This window comes from Leuciscus leuciscus (assembly GCF_965113295.1).
Source record: "Leuciscus leuciscus genome assembly, chromosome: 1".
NCBI lineage: Eukaryota > Metazoa > Chordata > Actinopteri > Cypriniformes > Leuciscidae > Leuciscus > Leuciscus leuciscus.
The window spans coordinates 231,822-249,321 of NC_138725.1; the positions used below are offsets into that span (position 1 = coordinate 231,822).

Here is a 17,500-nt window from a genome sequence, read left to right on the forward strand (position 1 = left end):
GTGTTTTGGCACATGTGTGCAAAAGAGTAAGTACAATGATAAAATGGTTAGTTCCAGTCCTTGATTTTGATTGGTCAATAGCTGTGTTTTATTCACGATAAACACGGCTATGACCGCTTCACACATAGAACCATTTTGATCAATGTGACTCACACGATGACAGTTTTGTTATTTTGGTGCCATTGGCCGATTTACTGACACAATGACTAGGTTTTGAAGCATGAATTAAATGTTTTGTTTGAATAACTACATTTTGCAGACATGGAATAGAGTTCTTGTCGAAGACACAAAGGTTTAGGTAGTGATGGGTGATTTCAAAACACTGCTTCATGAAGCTTCGAAACCTTTACGAATCTTTTGTTACTATAGACACTTGATAATCTTATTAGATGATTAGATAATTGCATTTGAAAGATTTTACTTTCAATAAAGAATTTGCAATAGATTTGTAAAAGGTGTTTTTATGCATGTTTGGCCTGGGTGTTTGTTGTGTTTACACTGTTCTGACCACTAGGGGTCACCGTGGAGACAGGTGTGGGATAGTTTCGATACGGCACACTTGCACATTTTTAAACGAAGCGTCGATCTGCCCACCCCTACACAAGACTTCAGCATGAACAGCTGAGGGAACAGGGCTAACATCGGCTGGGCTAAACAAGCTAATGAGAAACAGCTGTACATAATCATGCAGGATCAGAACAATGGGTTATGGGTAATGTAGTCCTTGATGCAGTGACAATAGTGCCCTCTGGTGGATATCGGGACAGTCCTGATGTTCATGCAAACAGCTCTGACAACTGAGTTTCGAAAAATGTGCCAAAGCGATTGAGAAACACTGTAAAAGACACTTCACATTCAGTGATAGTGTTGATTTGGCTGACATTATCAGATAAGAACTCGACTACACACCAGTACTGATGGACAGGAACATCTCTGATCTGATTTGAGCTTCGGATGAGTTTAAATATGTCATCTTCTGCTGTTAGACAGTGTGTAAATTACCAATTACCAATACTTTTGCAAAGAAACATTTACATTTATGCGCCACAAAGTGAAGGACACTGCATTGAAGTGTCACATGTGGGGTTGGAACGTTACAAGCGTCCAGCTCTCCTCTTCTGTGATCTGTGTTCTTCTCACACACATTTCTACACACTCCTGAGCTAACCACCAGCTGTGTTTATGCTAACCTCATCCTGTCCCAACGCAAATATCTGTGATACTCATACTGTATTATCCCAATGCTTGTCCTTATGTGTTTTTGACTAACTCAAAGGGTTAAAGTGTGTGTGTGTGTTACCTTGGTAACGAAGTCCTGGTACCCGGGGTAGTATGTGGTGACGATGGAGAAGATGTACCAGTGTGAGTGTGTGTGTGTGTGTGTGTTACCTTGGTAACGAAGTCCTGGTAGCCGGGGTAGTATGTGGTGACGATGGAGAAGATGTACCAGTGTGTGTGTGTGTGTGTGTGTGTGTGTGTGTGTGTGTGTGTGTGTGTGTGTGTTACCTTAGTAACGAAGTCCTGGTAGCCGGGGTAGTATGTGGTGACGATGGAGAAGATGTACCAGTGTGTGTGTGTGTGTGTGTGTGTGTGTGTGTGTGTGTGTGTGTGTGTGTGTGTGTGTGTGTGTGTGTGTGTTACCTTAGTAACGAAGTCCTGGTAGCCGGGGTAGTATGTGGTGACGATGGAGAAGATGTACCAGTCGTACTCCTCCATGATGTTGAGAATAACAGACGCCTGCTGCTCGATGGAGGGACCGAACTGGAAGAACATGGAGCTGTCGTCCTGCACACACACACACACACACACACACACACACACACACACACACACACACACACAGGCAGAAGATCTGTTAATGCATTCATGAGGACACACACACACAGGCATCCACAGTGGTTTCACACAGGTCAAGACACACACACACACACACACACACACACACACACACACACACACACACACACACACACACGTGTCTCTCTCTCTCTCACTCACACACTCACACACACACACACACACACACACACACACACACACACACACACACACACACACACACACACACACACACACACAGTCACACACACATTCACCCTCGCGTCCTGCAACACATCTTTCCCTCGCTGGTCAAAATCACCCCAAGCCCTAAAATTACACCTCTTTTTTTTTTTGTCCAGAAAACGTATTTTTTTATTTTGATCATAATTTTTTTAATTAATATTTTTAATGCAATTTTTTGTTGTGGTTGAGATTTAGTTATTTTTTATCAATAAACAGTAACTTAAACACTTTTTTTTTTTCAGATAATTTAATAATTTAAAGGAGACATATCATGCTTTTAAATTGTTCCTTTTTACATATAAATCATACATTTGTAGTCTATATAAAGCGGAACTGCAATGCTTGGGTCTGAATTCCTCATTATTATAGCTCCACAGGCCCCTTTTCTACCCCTTTTCTGATGTGCGTCTGAGAGCAACTCGTTTTGGTGCGGTCTCTTTAAATAATATTGAGACACTTCATACCCCGCCCCCTCTCCAGGTTGCAGAGGGGACACTCGGTTCAACTCCACCCCGTTCGGCCATTTTTGTAGTCTGGTAGCAGAGATAGGATTATCTAGCGCACAGAAACTTTTATACACACGTTATTAACAAAATGTCAACAACGGAAGACTTGTCCAGCCAGCCTTACATGTTCGAGCCAGAGCCGGAGCGAGATGAAAATGAAGACGACGAACCTGCAGAACAACGTCTTCATATGGATGTATCGCAATGGTGTGTACTGTATTTACACATGAAACTTTGGTCTTCCGACCTTTTACCACCGTGTCGATTTATTTTGATTAATATGTCCGAGGGAGAGAGAGCAAGACAGCGTCTAGTTTGGAGACGGTGATGTCTTGTTTACACTTTCGCCTGGCTCTGAAGAGAGAGAGTGAGCGCGCGCGCGACCGGGTCTCTCTCTCTGCTCGTTCTTTCAGTTAAACATGCTCCTGTCACAAGCGCGGCAGTTCATCTAAATTAGACGGTGTAATGAAGCGTGTGGGTTACTACATCCAACAACCCAACATTTTAACTTACCCTCTCGTAACTTCTGCATCCTTTAGCTTGGACTACAAAATTGCAGCGAGAAATAATAATGGCGGATTGCTCGAAGTGTTGGGCCGGAAGTCAATGTCCTTATTTGGCAGTTCCGCTGCAAATACTGTGACGTGATAGTTCAAAAAACGTCATAGATAACAGAAAAATCTGAACCGGTTGAAAAATATGACCGAAACAGAATATAAAGATATCAGCGAAGCACCTGAAGAGAATAATTTCATCTTTTCTGTACTTCTAAACACTCCAAATATACAACAAAATGCATTTAAGGGCTAAAAAAGTGCATTTAGCATGATATGTCCCCTTTAAAGCACATAATATAATTCAGTGAGCTCCGCTGGGTCCTAAAGTCAGTCTGTCTTCAGTGTGCATTCAGATACACATGTAGACATTATAAAATCTGTTTTTGGTTAAGTTTTAGCATTTGTAGTTTGAATTTTGAGTATTTTTAGGTTATTCTATGTGAACTGAAGCATTCCTCGCACTCCATTCAATCCTAAAGGGCACAAAACTCCTCGAATACATTACATTTTTTTGTGTGTGTATTCAAGGTTCAAGTGTGACACAAGTCCTGGGGTCTTGGACCCTCTGATTAACAGTCAATTTGAAAAAATCCGGGTCAAAATGATCCGAGGGAAAAATAAGTGTTAAAAAAAATCTCAAAATATCTCCAAATCCAATCCTTCTGTTTTTATCCGTTTAAAATTCCTATTCTCCATGATATTCCTAGAGTCCGTCAGAGAATACAGGTCTGATTCACACGGACTATCACACAGCTCTATGTTTAAAGTTCATAAAGACTTTCTCGTTTTTGTAATGTTATGTCACACATACTGTGGATTCTCTAATTAAAGTTATGCACATGTAATTAGTCATTATATCTTAATTAGAGCTGACCTGGTTCTAACTCTCCTTTTTAATTAAATATTTGGCTCATTTTAACGAGATCATTAGAGACGCTATTAGTGACTAAACCAGATTCGTAAACATTAAGAAACTGTATCAATATGAGACTGTGATTGGCCGAAGGTGATCACATGACATCGGGATCATGTTTATGCAACACAATTAAGGCTTTTAACGAACTTTGTAAGACCTGGAGCCGGTTGCATAAAACGATTAGATTAGTCTTACAGGTTAAACATACGTTTTTTTTATTTAAGACTGTTCATAACAGTAAAATTAAGATCATAATGGCTACGTTTTACTATCATAATGTATCATAATGGCTATGGCTTTTACTTTTGCTGGCCCCAGTAAAAAAAAAAAAAGAACATTTAATATATCCATATGTTTATGGTAACATCTTAAACCATATAATGACTGTAAAAAACAACAATTTACAGAACAAATAACATACGTTTTTACAAAAACAGGTTTTATACAATTTTTAACCTCACATTTTAGCTTTTAAAATATTTTTAAGAGCCAAGATTATAAATAATTATATATTTTCGTTATACGTTATGAACGCGTTCTCGTCTCAAACTGAGCAGACGTGAAACAGGCAGAATACTGTCTCTGTAACGGTTGTTAATGCTTTATTTAACATAACCACAGACACACATGTGGAATACTCAGAGTCACATACACCACTGATTACGTTTCCACGTCACTACCGGGAAATACACTGAATTATTAATAAAGTCTTGTAAACGGTTATGGGTTTGTATGTAAACCGGGTGAGTTTTCAGCGTTTTGGTGTGCAGGTAAACATGCTCTATGATATAGTGATAGATAAAGTCATTTTAGATAGAGAGTGATGTGTGTAACAGCTACTCATCACACACACACACACACACACACACACACACACACACACACACACACACACACACACACACACACACACACACACAAGCGGTTCTTCCGCTGTCACACTGTGGCTACACACTGCTTTGGCAGCTGTGCTTCTCTGACTATCCTGACACACACACACACACACACACACACACACATTCTAAAAAGCTCCTGAATTATGGGAGAGTGATTTCTGCACACATATAAACGACTGTAATGCAAGGAATGTGTATGTAACATGAATTAACGCTGTAAATCCAGAAGAAACTCCAGACATCACTGCGTTTTCTGCTCCTCATTTGCATAAATGTAATCGTTTTATCACTTTCTCCGCTCTGATGTCCCGCAGTCATCAATCCTACCATTCCCTGCACAAGCGTGAAGCTCGACTTTCATACAGCCTCAGTTAAGGCCCGTTCACTCCAACAACATAACGAGAACGATATAGTTACAAAAAAACACAGTGGCTCCGATGTGCTTAAAGAAGATTAAAGAAAATAGTCCAACGCCGTGGTACAACGAGCACACTCAGGCCCTTAAGAGAGGGAGCACAACTGGAAGAAAACAGAACTAGAGGTTTATCGCATTTCATGGAAGGAGAGCTCGACTGCATACAGAGAGGCCTTAAAAGATTATGATTCAGCCAGCATTACAGGTCAGAAGTCAGATTGGATAGGAACAATCTGAATATTATCTAGTTCCATTATAATAACCTTTATTTTACCAGGAAAGAAAGCACACTGAGATTAAAAATCTCTTTTGCAAGAGCGTCCTGGCCAAGATTATCAACACACAATTCACGTGGGTTTAACAAATAACATCCATACATCCATACACATATATACAAGGCAAAAAAATAAAAAAAATAAATCAATCAATACATAAATCATGCAAAGCATCTACAAACAGATATTTCTGTCTCCAAGTCTTTTAAAATCACTTTAAAAATGTCCAATGAAACCAACTCCCTGAGATTCAATTTATTTAGCAGATTATTCCAGGCAGAAGGAGCTGCAAATTTAAATGCCTTTCCCCCCAGTTCAGTCCACACCACTGGAACCCACAATAAGACAAAACCCTGAGGCCGAAGGCTATAACTACCTACACATTTATACAGATATATGTCTGAAGGTATAAAGGAAGCAGTCCCAGGATAGCTTTATAAATAAGAACATGCCAGTTTTTTAGTCGACGGATAGACAAAGCAGACCATCCAACACGAACATACAACTCGCATTGATGAGTGAGGGGTTTAAAATCTAAAACCAGATTTAAAATCCATCTGGTTGAAGATCAGAGTCACGCCGGTACGGAGATGGGTTAGTTGAGGATCAGTGCCGATGGCTGTCGTGTCGATGAGGCCTTCACAGGGGAGTCTAGTTGAGTAAAGACAATTATAACTATGCAACCGTCTACTACAGTATCGCATCAGGCAGTGCATTGTAGTCTCCCTGAGGGAAAATTTGATTCATTCGTTGCTATAGGAGAGGAATAATTCGTTAAACTCGTTAAATCATCTAAATCTACAACATGTATGTTAGACCCTATACCGACTAAGCTACTGAAAGAAATACTTCCAGAGGTCATAGATCCTCTTCTTAATATCATTAATTCGTCTTTGTCTCTAGGATACGTACCAAAAACCTTTAAGCTGGCTATGATTAAACCGCTTGTTAAAAAAACGCAACTTGATCCTTCAGAATTAGTCAATTACAGGCCGATCTCGGATCTACCTTTTCTGTCAAAGATACTAGAAAAGGCAGTATCCTCACAACTGTGTTCCTTTCTAGAAAGAAATGATATCTGGAGGATTTCGAGGTTCTCGAGCGCGTTGAGGGTTTTCTGTTAGAGCGGTGTGTGTTAGCGGCCCCTAAGTTAATAACTAATGATCTTTGCAACAGAAGTGAATCAATCAAAATGATCACTGTTATCACTGTAAAGCTGCTTTGAAACAATCTATATTGTTAAAAGCGTGAAATGAAGGTAACTTGACTTATTATCATTATAGTTATCGCTATAATTATTGTTCTAGTTATCACTATAGTTATTGTTATAGTTATCGCTATAGTTATCGTTCTAGTTATCGATACAGCCCTAAAACATCTATTTCAGTTTTCATTTCACCAACATAACTCTAAAACTTGAGGTGTTGCGGTTCACAATCACTCAACATACACACTTCAGGAACAGTCACATGACTTCCTCTGCTCAATGACTGCTGTGTGTGTGTGTGTGTGTGTGTAACAGATTGTGGCGTCCTGACAGCAGGCATCTTGGCACAGAACTCTGGGTAATTGACCGAGCTCAACTCATTCTCTCATTCAGCGTCTCTCTCTCTCTCGCTGTATCTGTGATGAACAGCAGACAGCAGGAACAAAGAGCAGGACGGAGGAAGGACAAACAGACGAACAGACGGAGAGATGAGAAGACAGAGAGAGAGATAGAGAGAGAGAGAGAGAGAGAGAGAGAGAGAGAGAGAGAGAGAGAGACTGAGAGACAGAGAGAGAAAGAGAAGGAGCCCTAAATATGTGTCCTAGTTCTCTGGTCTTTAAAGCGGAGCACACATGATACACTGACACTATCTAAACCAGGGCACAGAGAGAGAGAGAGAGAGAGAGAGAGAGAGAGAGAGAGAGATGGGCTGAAGGTCGTCCCGTCTGACCTCTGACCCCTCAGGCTCCTGTCTGTCGGCACAGCACATCACAGAGATCTTGAGAACAACCATCAAATTTGGTTTCATCTGGTCCATCTCACAAGACTATGATTACAAAAGATCTCACTCAAACAGCCAGACCAAACCAGCACAAACCATCATAAACCAGACAAAACCAGCACAAGCCATCATAAACCAGACAAAACCAGCACAAACCATCATAAACCAGCACAAACCATCATAAACCAGACAAAACCAGCACAAACCATTATAAACCAGACCAAACCAGCACAAACCATCATAAACCAGACAAAACCAGCACAAGCCATCATAAACCAGACAAAACCAGCACAAACCATTATAAACCAGACAAAACCAGCACAAACCAACACAAACCATCATTAACCAGCCTGGATCTCTCAGCACATTCATTCCACCTTAAAGGGACGGTTCACCCAAAAAATGGGTCATTCCTATAGACAAAAGAAGATATTTTGAAGAACATTGGGAATCAAACAACATTGGACCCCATTGACTTGCATTACACAAGCATTTCTCAAAATAACTTGTTTTAAGTTCCACTGAAGAAAGTAAGTCACACAGGTTTTTGAAGTCACAAGAGTAAATTATCATTTTTGGATGAACAGACCCTTAAAGGGGACATATCATATAAATCTGACTTTTCCCGTGTTTCAGTGCTATAATCGGGTCCCGGTGCTTCTACCGACACAGAAAACGTGAAAAGTGAAACTCAGTAACTGTGTTCTGGTGAGTCTCTCTCTGCAAGCATGTCAAGAAATAAGCCGATCAGATTTCGCTCTCCTTCTGACGTATGAAGAGGATCTTATTATAATATTACCGGCCCTTAATCTGCACGTTTACACACACCAGCCAACATTTGGTTTTGCACGCGACAACAGAGACCAGTTCTAACGCAATGATAAAGATCCAGCAAAGCCTGAAACTGTTGTGTGGTTGAGCACAGACGAGCACTGAACACTATTGACCAGAACATGTCACCGCTGTCTTATAAACACCTCAGGAACTGTGGACACTTGTGGAGAAGTTAAACATGATGATGAGATGATCAATGTAACTCCACAACAACTACAGAAATGTCTCCACTAACATTCAGAAACTCTTCCTGAGTCTCTCCGTAAGGCTGCACTCGCTACTGGTTATTCTGGGATTCTGGATGAGTGAGATTGGCCTGTTCTGTTATTGCCGGAGTTTCTGAAGCTCGTGTAAAGACCCCGCCCTCTTCTGAACGGAGGCGGAGCTAAAGCTCATTTGCATTTAAAGGGACACACACAAAAAAGGCGCGTTTTTGCTCACACTCAAATATGGGCAAATTTGACAAGCTCTAATAAATGATCTGGTATTTTGAGCTGAAATTTCACAGACACATTCTGGGGACACCAGAGATTTATATTACATCTGGTGAAAAGGGGCATAATATGTCACCTTAAAACTCTAGTGAATAAACACTGAACTGAGTTGAGCTGAATAATATCACTATTGTCTTCTGTAGAGCTGCCTTATAGAAATAGTTTCATAATTGGTGCATTTTGCAGCATTAACGCTGTTATTTCCCTGACATTGTAAAGGTTGTGTGCAGTTAGAGCATCTGGACAGCTGAGTGTGGGCGAGCCGCTCTTCATCTTCATCTTCATCCGGTGTGATTTCACCGGCGTTTAAAGCGTGGGCACAGATCTGACTCACAGCACTTACATGAGGACCTGATCGCTCTGTGTGTGTATGTCGGCTCAGCATCACACACACAGACACACACACACATTCCCCCATCATGCATCTGTGCTCCCCTCTTCAGAACGCATGAAATCAAAATGGACTTTTTTATGGAATATTGCAGTGTTTATTCTGAATGATGTGGTGCACATCATTATTCTGTTAATAATCTTGAATCAAAATAAGTTCCTCTTGCAGCATCTCTTCTCTTCTCTGATGATGAGGGCGGGGTAACCTGTCACTCACATGAGATCAGCCAATAGCAAACCACAACCATCCAATCATCCAATCAATTCCCCACAGCCACAATCAAGCCCACATTTGATCTTGTTATAGAAACGTTTCAATCATCACTATCCACCTTATTCCTATACGCCCCATGACACTTTGCTTGAATTATGGGTGTAACTTCCGTCAAGCTGTAAATAATCAGTGAAAGGCTCGCTCTATGAACACAATAATTCCATAGACTAAAAAAAATGGAATAATACGTTTTTTTTTATTTTATAAAAACTGGGTATAATGAGATGACATTATTCTACTCACCCTTCAACCATCGAACATTAAAAGGACATTTAAAAGTGTAAAAGCATCAACAAGGTACTTTCAGCAAGAGACCAGAAATAACCTTAAAAGCATGACTCTTTCCACAGCAATAACGGGTACAGAGGTACCCTTTTTTGTTATAAAAAAATGTAGATATATAGACCAAAACCACTTTTTGTACCAGGCTGTGAACATGTGTTTATCTGCTGTAAAGTTGGCCATTTTAACATGGGGGTTTATGGGATTGAGTCTCTCAGCCTATCTTTAGTGGCCAGTCGATGAACTGCAGTCTAAGTAACTTCAGCGTTGGCTTCAAGAGAGACTGGCTTTGAGGGCAACCTTATGATTTGAATGATTCATTTCAGTCTTTTTGAATGGAAGTTCCCCAAACCGGAAATGCCACCTATAATTCAAGACGCAGTCAGGAATAAGGTGGATGTGGAATAAACGTTAGCAGTTTCTGTTTAAAGCGTAGCGTAAGAGCGTTGCGTACCTTAGCGGCCATTATCATGGAGGATCCTCCTTTGACGCCCAGGATGGGGATGTGCGTCTGTGCCGAGATGAAGTCCAGGATCTGAGCGATGGCCTCCTGGTCGGTGTCGTCTCCGAACACTACACCCTGCAGCCAGTGCTCCGTCATCAGGTCGCAGATGCTCTTGATGATGCTCTTGGGGTCCGTCTCGTTCATGGTGAGCATCTCCACGCTGGGCGCTAGCGGCATGTGGCCGAAGTCGTCCTTATCACGTGTGCCGGCGAGCGCCACCTCACTGGAGTTGCCCACCAGCACCACTGCGATGCTCAGGCCTTGCAGAAGCTTGGAGACGGGCGGGAACTGGGCCACTGATGATGGGATGTAGTGGGCCACGCCCCCTCCGCCACGATCGCGCCGTGATTGGACGGCTGGTAGAAGCAGAAGCAGGCACACGGCCAACAGCTGGGGGAGTGAGGGGCGGGGCCAGTGGGGTGAGGGCGGGGCTGGCGGACAAAGCCACGCCCGCTTTTCCTGAGAGGGTGGAGCTAAACCTCTGTAAACGCAGATGGACATGATGGAGGAGAGAGAAACCTGCGAGAGAAAACACATTCTTTAACTCTGGCTCTTTTTTTTTTTAAGTCGTAGTTTACATAATGACTTCACAAACAATTTTCATAAATAAGGCTTGTGACAATTTTCATAAATAAGGCTAATCTCTGTTACACGTCATGTAATCAATACTGCAAAATTAAATTAGACGAACGACTGGAATTCTGAATTTTACAATATTCCACAAAATGTGATCAGATGTGTGTGAGTTTATCAGCTGTACTGGAATCTGTGTTTTCTACGTTTGTGTGGGACATTTCACTTTTTACACTTTTTCTGTCAAAACTGAACATGACGGACCAACAACTCACAGTAAAAGACTCAAGAGAGACAGAGAGAGATATAATGGGCAAAATATAAAACCATCAGAAAATACTTCTCTCCCAAAACAAAATAAACTAAATATTCAATCAGTTTATCACACGGCTCTGTGGAATACTATTCCCAGATAACAGCCTCTGAGTACAGAAACACAGGCTCATCCGGGTCCCTGAAGTCAGGAGCGCTATACGCTCGCTAGGAAGGATCCTTAATATTTGCAAAGAAATATGTGCATTCTCAAAATAATTTGTACAAACAGCACTACAGATTGGACTACCTGCAAAAGCCTGTAACTTACTTAAAATCTTTAGTTCATCTCTCAAAAGTAAGTATTTATGTCAATGAACATATCAGTGCCATCAGAATGTCACTTGTGTCATTGTTCCCAAACAAGATAGTCAAAATGCTTAGTCATGTGGTCAATAAAACACTGCACTATGTGAGTATTACCTGATGTAAACTATGGCAACAGTTTGGATGACAGTTACTGTATTGAGATGTGCAAAGCTGCACTTCTTCTGTATGCCATACATCCATTTCAAAAGTACAAATTTACACACTACTGTACGTGAGTTATTGATTGAAAGAGACTGGATAGGATTCACAGTTACACTTTTACTAGTGGGCAAAAAAAAAAAAAAAAAAAAAAAAAAACCTTTTAATATTATTGTGATATAGAAAATAAAAAGAAATAGGGCCACAAAGGTGTAAATACAACATTAGAAAGGCAAACACAGGAAAGAATGTATGAGGAATTGCAGTGCAGTCTGTCTACACCTCTTGACGTGCCAGTCTGTCGGGAAATGGAGAAAAAGGTGGAGGAATTTTATAGTGGGTCACAAACCATTGCCTGACGGCGTTTGAGTGATGGAATCTCACATTATCCCAAATTACCACATCTCGAAATGGAGCCCTCTGATCATCAGGGATGAGAGTCCTGTAGAAGAAGGTGTGAGCCTATGCCCTTGGCCTCTTCTGCCTCTTCCTCTGTACCCTTCCAGCACGCATCCTTACTCCTCTTCCTCTGTTTCGCCTCTTCCACCACGCATCCTTACTCCTCTTCCTCTATTTCGCCTCTTCCACCACGCATCCTTACTCCTCTTCCTCTGTTTCGCCTCTTCCACCACGCATCCTTACTCCTCTTCCTCTGTTTCGCCTGTTCCACCATGCATCCTTACTCCTCTTCCTCTGTTTCGCCTCTTCCACCACGCATCCTTACTCCTCTTCCTCTGTTTCGCCTGTTCCACCATGCATCCTTACTCCTCTTCCTCTGTTTCGCCTCTTCCACCACGCATCCTTACTCCTCTTCCTGTTTCGCCTCTTCCACCACGCATCCTTACTCCTCTTCCTCTGTACCCTTCCACCACACATCCTTACTCCTCTTCCTCTGTACCCTTCCACCACGCATCCTTACTCCTCTTCATCTGTTTCGCCCCTTCCCCCACGCATCCTTACTCCACTTCCTCTGTTTCGCCTCTTCCACCACACATCCTTACTCCTCTTCCTCTGTACCCTTCCACCACACATCCTTACTCCTCTTCCTCTGTTTCGCCTCTTCCACCACGCATCCTTACTCCTCTTCTTCTGTACCCTTCCAGCACACATCCTTACTCCTCTTCCTCTGTTTCGCCTCTTCCACCACACATCCTTACTCCTCTTCCTCTGTTTCGCCTCTTCCACCACGCATCCTTACTCCTCTTCCTCTGTACCCTTCCACCACACATCCTTACTCCTCTTCCTCTGTACCCTTCCACCACACATCCTTACTCCTCTTCCTCTGTACCCTTCCACCACACATCCTTACTCCTCTTCCTCTGTTTCGCCTCTTCCACCACACATCCTTACTCCTCTTCCTCTGTACCCTTCCACCACACATCCTTACTCCTCTTCCTCTGTTTCGCCTCTTCCACCACACATCCTTACTCTTCTTCCTCTGTTTCGCCTCTTCCACCACACATCCTTACTCCTCTTCCTCTGTTTCGCCTCTTCCACCACACATCCTTACTCCTCTTCCTCTGTTTCGCCTCTTCCACCACGCATCCTTACTCCTCTTCCTCTGTACCCTTCCACCACACATCCTTACTCCTCTTCCTCTGTTTCGCCTCTTCCACCACACAGCCTTACTCCTCTTCCTCTGTTTCGCCTCTTCCACCACGCATCCTTACTCCTCTTCCTCTGTACCCTTCCACCACACATCCTTACTCCTCTTCCTCTGTACCCTTCCACCACACATCCTTACTCCTCTTCCTCTGTACCCTTCCACCACACATCCTTACTCCTCTTCCTCTGTACCCTTCCACCACGCATCCTTTCTCCTCTTCCCCTGTTTCGCCTCTTCCACCACGCATCCTTACTCCTCTTCCTCTGTTTCGCCTCTTCCACCACGCATCCTTACTCCTCTTCCTCTGGTTCGCTTCTTCCACCACGCATCCGTACTCCTCTTCCTCTGTTTCGCCTCTTCCACCACACATCCTTACTCCTCTTCCTCTGTACCCTTCCACCACACATCCTTACTCCTCTTCCTCTGTTTCGCCTCTTCCACCACGCATCCTCACTCCTTTTCCTCTGTTTCGCCTCTTCCACCACGCATCCTTACTCCTCTTCCTCTGTACCCTTCCACCACACATCCTTATTCATCTTCCTCTGTTTCGCCTCTTCCACCACGCATCCTTACTCCTCTTCCTCTCTTTCACCTCTTCCACCACACATCCTTACTGTGCGTTCACACCGGACGCGAATAGCGCGTCAAATTCGCGTCTACCGCGTCTAGTTTGACGCTTGACCACTTTGTGTTAATTCGCGTGTCTAACGCGCGTAAAAACAAAAGTTTGAAGCGAATTTTTTTTTAGATGTTTATCGAGCATTAGCATTAGCATTAATCGAGAGAGTCACCGCTCGTATATGCTCTGGAGAGCAGAAACAGCTGCGTAGGGGACATCGTCGCTGTACTCGGGTCCACCAGACCCTCCGGAGGGTTTCAGGAGTTTCACAATTTGCTCCAGGAGCTAGGTTTGGTGGACCTAACGGTGAGAACGCTGACGAGGACAGCGTAGGCCGTATAAGGCCTCGGCCTCGAGTGGTCTATGCCTGTCGAGCCCGCGCTCTACAGCCCGGCGCGAGGTTCACCCTCGCCCGCACCCACCTAATCTGTCATTTATTTTTGTTTTGATAATAAATGGAGCCAGCCTCCAAAAGTGAAACCTGTCCTGTGATTTTTTTAAAAAGTTTTAATACACTAAATTGTGTTTGTTGTCTTTACATTAGAATAATAATGTTTCATATAATCTAGAATAGATATGGAATAAATAGCTTTCAATACAAAATGAGTATCTCTCATATATTGAAATCGAGTTTTTATGTGAAAGATTTGCATTGCACACCAAGCATTTTAGTCATATTACAAAATAATTTATCGAGGCCAAACATAAAATAACATTATAAACTGTCACTTCACCACGTGACAGCAGCAAGCAGGCTCTTGATTGGTTAACGCGGCGCGAATTGACGCAGAAGTTCAGATTTTTCAACTCGGGCGGCAGACGCGAATTCGCGTCAAACGCGAGAATGCACAAAAAGCAAAAGCACTACATAAAACATTCGCGCGTAACGCGCTTAACGCGCCAGACGCTCAATTCGCGCGAACTTGACGCGCGAATGAGGCGTATTCGCGTCTACCGTGCCGCGCTCTACGCCTCATTCGCGCCGCAGGAATTTTTTACGCGCGTAACGCGTCTTTGCATTGACTTAACATTGAAATCACTCGCGCCTGACGCGCTATTCGCGTCTGGTGTGAACGCACCATTACTCCTCTTCCTCTGTTTCGCCTCTTCCACCACGCTCCCTTACTCCTCTTCCTCTGTACCCTTCCACCACGCATCCTTACTCCTCTTCCTCTGTTTCGCCTCTTCCACCACACATCCTTACTCCTCTTCCTCTGTTTCGCCTCTTCCACCACGCATCCTTTCTCCTCTTCCTCTGTTTCGCCTCTTCCACCACGCATCCTTACTCCTCTTCCTCTGTTTCACCTTTTCCACCACGCATCCTTTCTCCTCTTCCTCTGTTTTGCCTCTTCCACCACGCACCCTTACTCCTCTTCCTCTGTACCCTTCCACCACGCATCCTTACTCCTCTTCCTCTGTTTCGCCTCTTCCACCACACATCCTTACTCCTCTTCCTCTGTTTCGCCTCTTCCACCACGCATCCTTACTCCTCTTCCTCTGTTTCGCCTCTTCCACCACGCATCCATACTCCTCTTCCTCTGTTTCGCCTCTTCCACCACGCATCCTTACTCCTCTTCCTCTGTTTCGCCTCTTCCACCACGCATCCTTACTCCTCTTCCTCTGTTTCGCCTCTTCAACCACGCATCCTTACTCCTCTTCCTCTGTTTCGCCTCTTCCACCACGCATCCTTACTCCTCTTCCTGTTTCGGCTCTTCCACCATGCATCCTTACTCCTCTTCCTGTTTCGGCTCTTCCACCACACATCCTTACTCCTCTTCCTCTGTTTCGCCTCTTCCACCACGCATCCTTACTCCTCTTCCTGTTTCGGCTCTTCCACCATGCATCCTTACTCCTCTTCCTGTTTCGGCTCTTCCACCACACATCCTTACTCCTCTTCCTCTGTTTCGCCTCTTCCACCACGCATCCTTACTCCTCTTCTAGGTTTCGCCTCTTCCACCACGCATCCTTACTCCTCTTCCTCTGTTTCGCCTCTTCCACCACGCATCCTTACTCCTCTTCCTCTGTTTCGCCTCTTCCACCACGCATCCTTTCTCCTCTTCCTGTTTCACCTCTTCCACCACGCATCCTTACTCCTCTTCCTCTGTTTCGCCTCTTCCACCACGCATCCTTACTCCTCTTCCTCTGTTTCGCCTCTTCCACCACGCATCCTTACTCCTCTGTTTCACCTCTTCCACCACGCATCCTTACTCCTCTTCCTCTGTTTCGCCTCTTCAACCACGCATCCTTACTCCTCTTCCTCTGTTTCGTCTCTTCCACCACGCATCCTTACTCCTCTTCCTCTGTTTTGCCTCTTCCACCACGCTCCCTTACTCCTCTTCCTCTGTACCCTTCCACCACGCATCCTTACTCCTCTTCCTCTGTTTCGCCTCTTCCACCACACATCCTTACTCCTCTTCCTCTGTTTCGCCTCTTCCACCACACATCCTTACTCCTCTTCCTCTGTTTCGCCTCTTCCACCACGCATCCATACTCCTCTTCCTCTGTTTCGCCTCTTCCACCACGCATCCTTACTCCTCTTCCTCTGTTTCGCCTCTTCCACCACGCATCCTTACTCCTCTTCCTCTGTTTCGCCTCTTCAACCACGCATCCTTACTCCTCTTCCTCTGTTTCGCCTCTTCCACCACGCATCCTTACTCCTCTTCCTGTTTCGGCGCTTCCACCATGCATCCTTACTCCTCTTCCTGTTTCGGCTCTTCCACCACACATCCTTACTCCTCTTCCTCTGTTTCGCCTCTTCCACCACGCATCCTTACTCCTCTTCCTCGGTTTCGCCTCTTCCACCACGTATCCTTACTCCTCTTCTAGGTTTCGCCTCTTCCACCACGCATCCTTACTCCTCTTCCTCTGTTTCGCCTCTTCCACCACGCATCCTTTCTCCTCTTCCTGTTTCGCCTCTTCCACCACGCATCCTTACTCCTCTTCCTCTGTTTCGCCTCTTCCACCACGCATCCTTACTCCTCTTCCTCTGTTTCGCCTCTTCCACCACGCATCCTTACTCCTCTTCCTCTGTTTCGCCTCTTCCACCACGCATCCTTACTCCTCTTCCTCTGTTTCGCCTCTTCCACCACACATCCTTATTCCTCTTCCTCTGTTTCACCTCTTCCACCACGCATCCTTACTCCTCTTCCTCTGTTTCGCCTCTTCCACCACGCATCCTTTCTCCTCTTCCTCTGTTTTGCCTCTTCCACCACGCATCCTTACTCCTCTTCCAGTGTACCCTTCCACCACACATCATTACTCCTCTTCCTCTGTTTCGCCTCTTCCACCACACATCCTTACTCCTCTTCCTCTGTTTCGCCTCTTCCACCACATATCCTTACTCCTCTTCCTCTGTTTCGCCTCTTCCACCACACATCCTTATTCCTCTTCCTCTGTTTCACCTCTTCCACCACGCATCCTTACTCCTCTTCCTCTGTACCCTTCCACCACGCATCCTTACTCCTCTTCCTCTGTACCCTTCCACCACACATCCTTATTCCTCTTCCTCTGTTTCACCTCTTCCACC

At 44.1% G+C, this 17,500-nt stretch overlaps 1 protein-coding gene across 1 annotated transcript in view; it reads right to left on the minus strand.

The window, feature by feature from the left end:
• The window catches only part of grin2ba (glutamate receptor, ionotropic, N-methyl D-aspartate 2B-a), a gene marked incomplete at its 3' end in the record, with an annotated part of 71,973 nt that overhangs the window by 21,569 nt on the left and 32,904 nt on the right, over positions 1-17,500 (minus strand). The window contains exons 4-5 of the mRNA XM_082140214.1: positions 10,346-10,915; positions 1,642-1,785 (exon numbers count right to left, since the gene is read on the minus strand). Coding sequence (XP_081996340.1) covers positions 1,642-1,785; positions 10,346-10,897 — 696 coding nt within the window. The 5' untranslated portion in view covers positions 10,898-10,915. The remainder of the gene's footprint in view (positions 1-1,641; positions 1,786-10,345; positions 10,916-17,500) is intronic.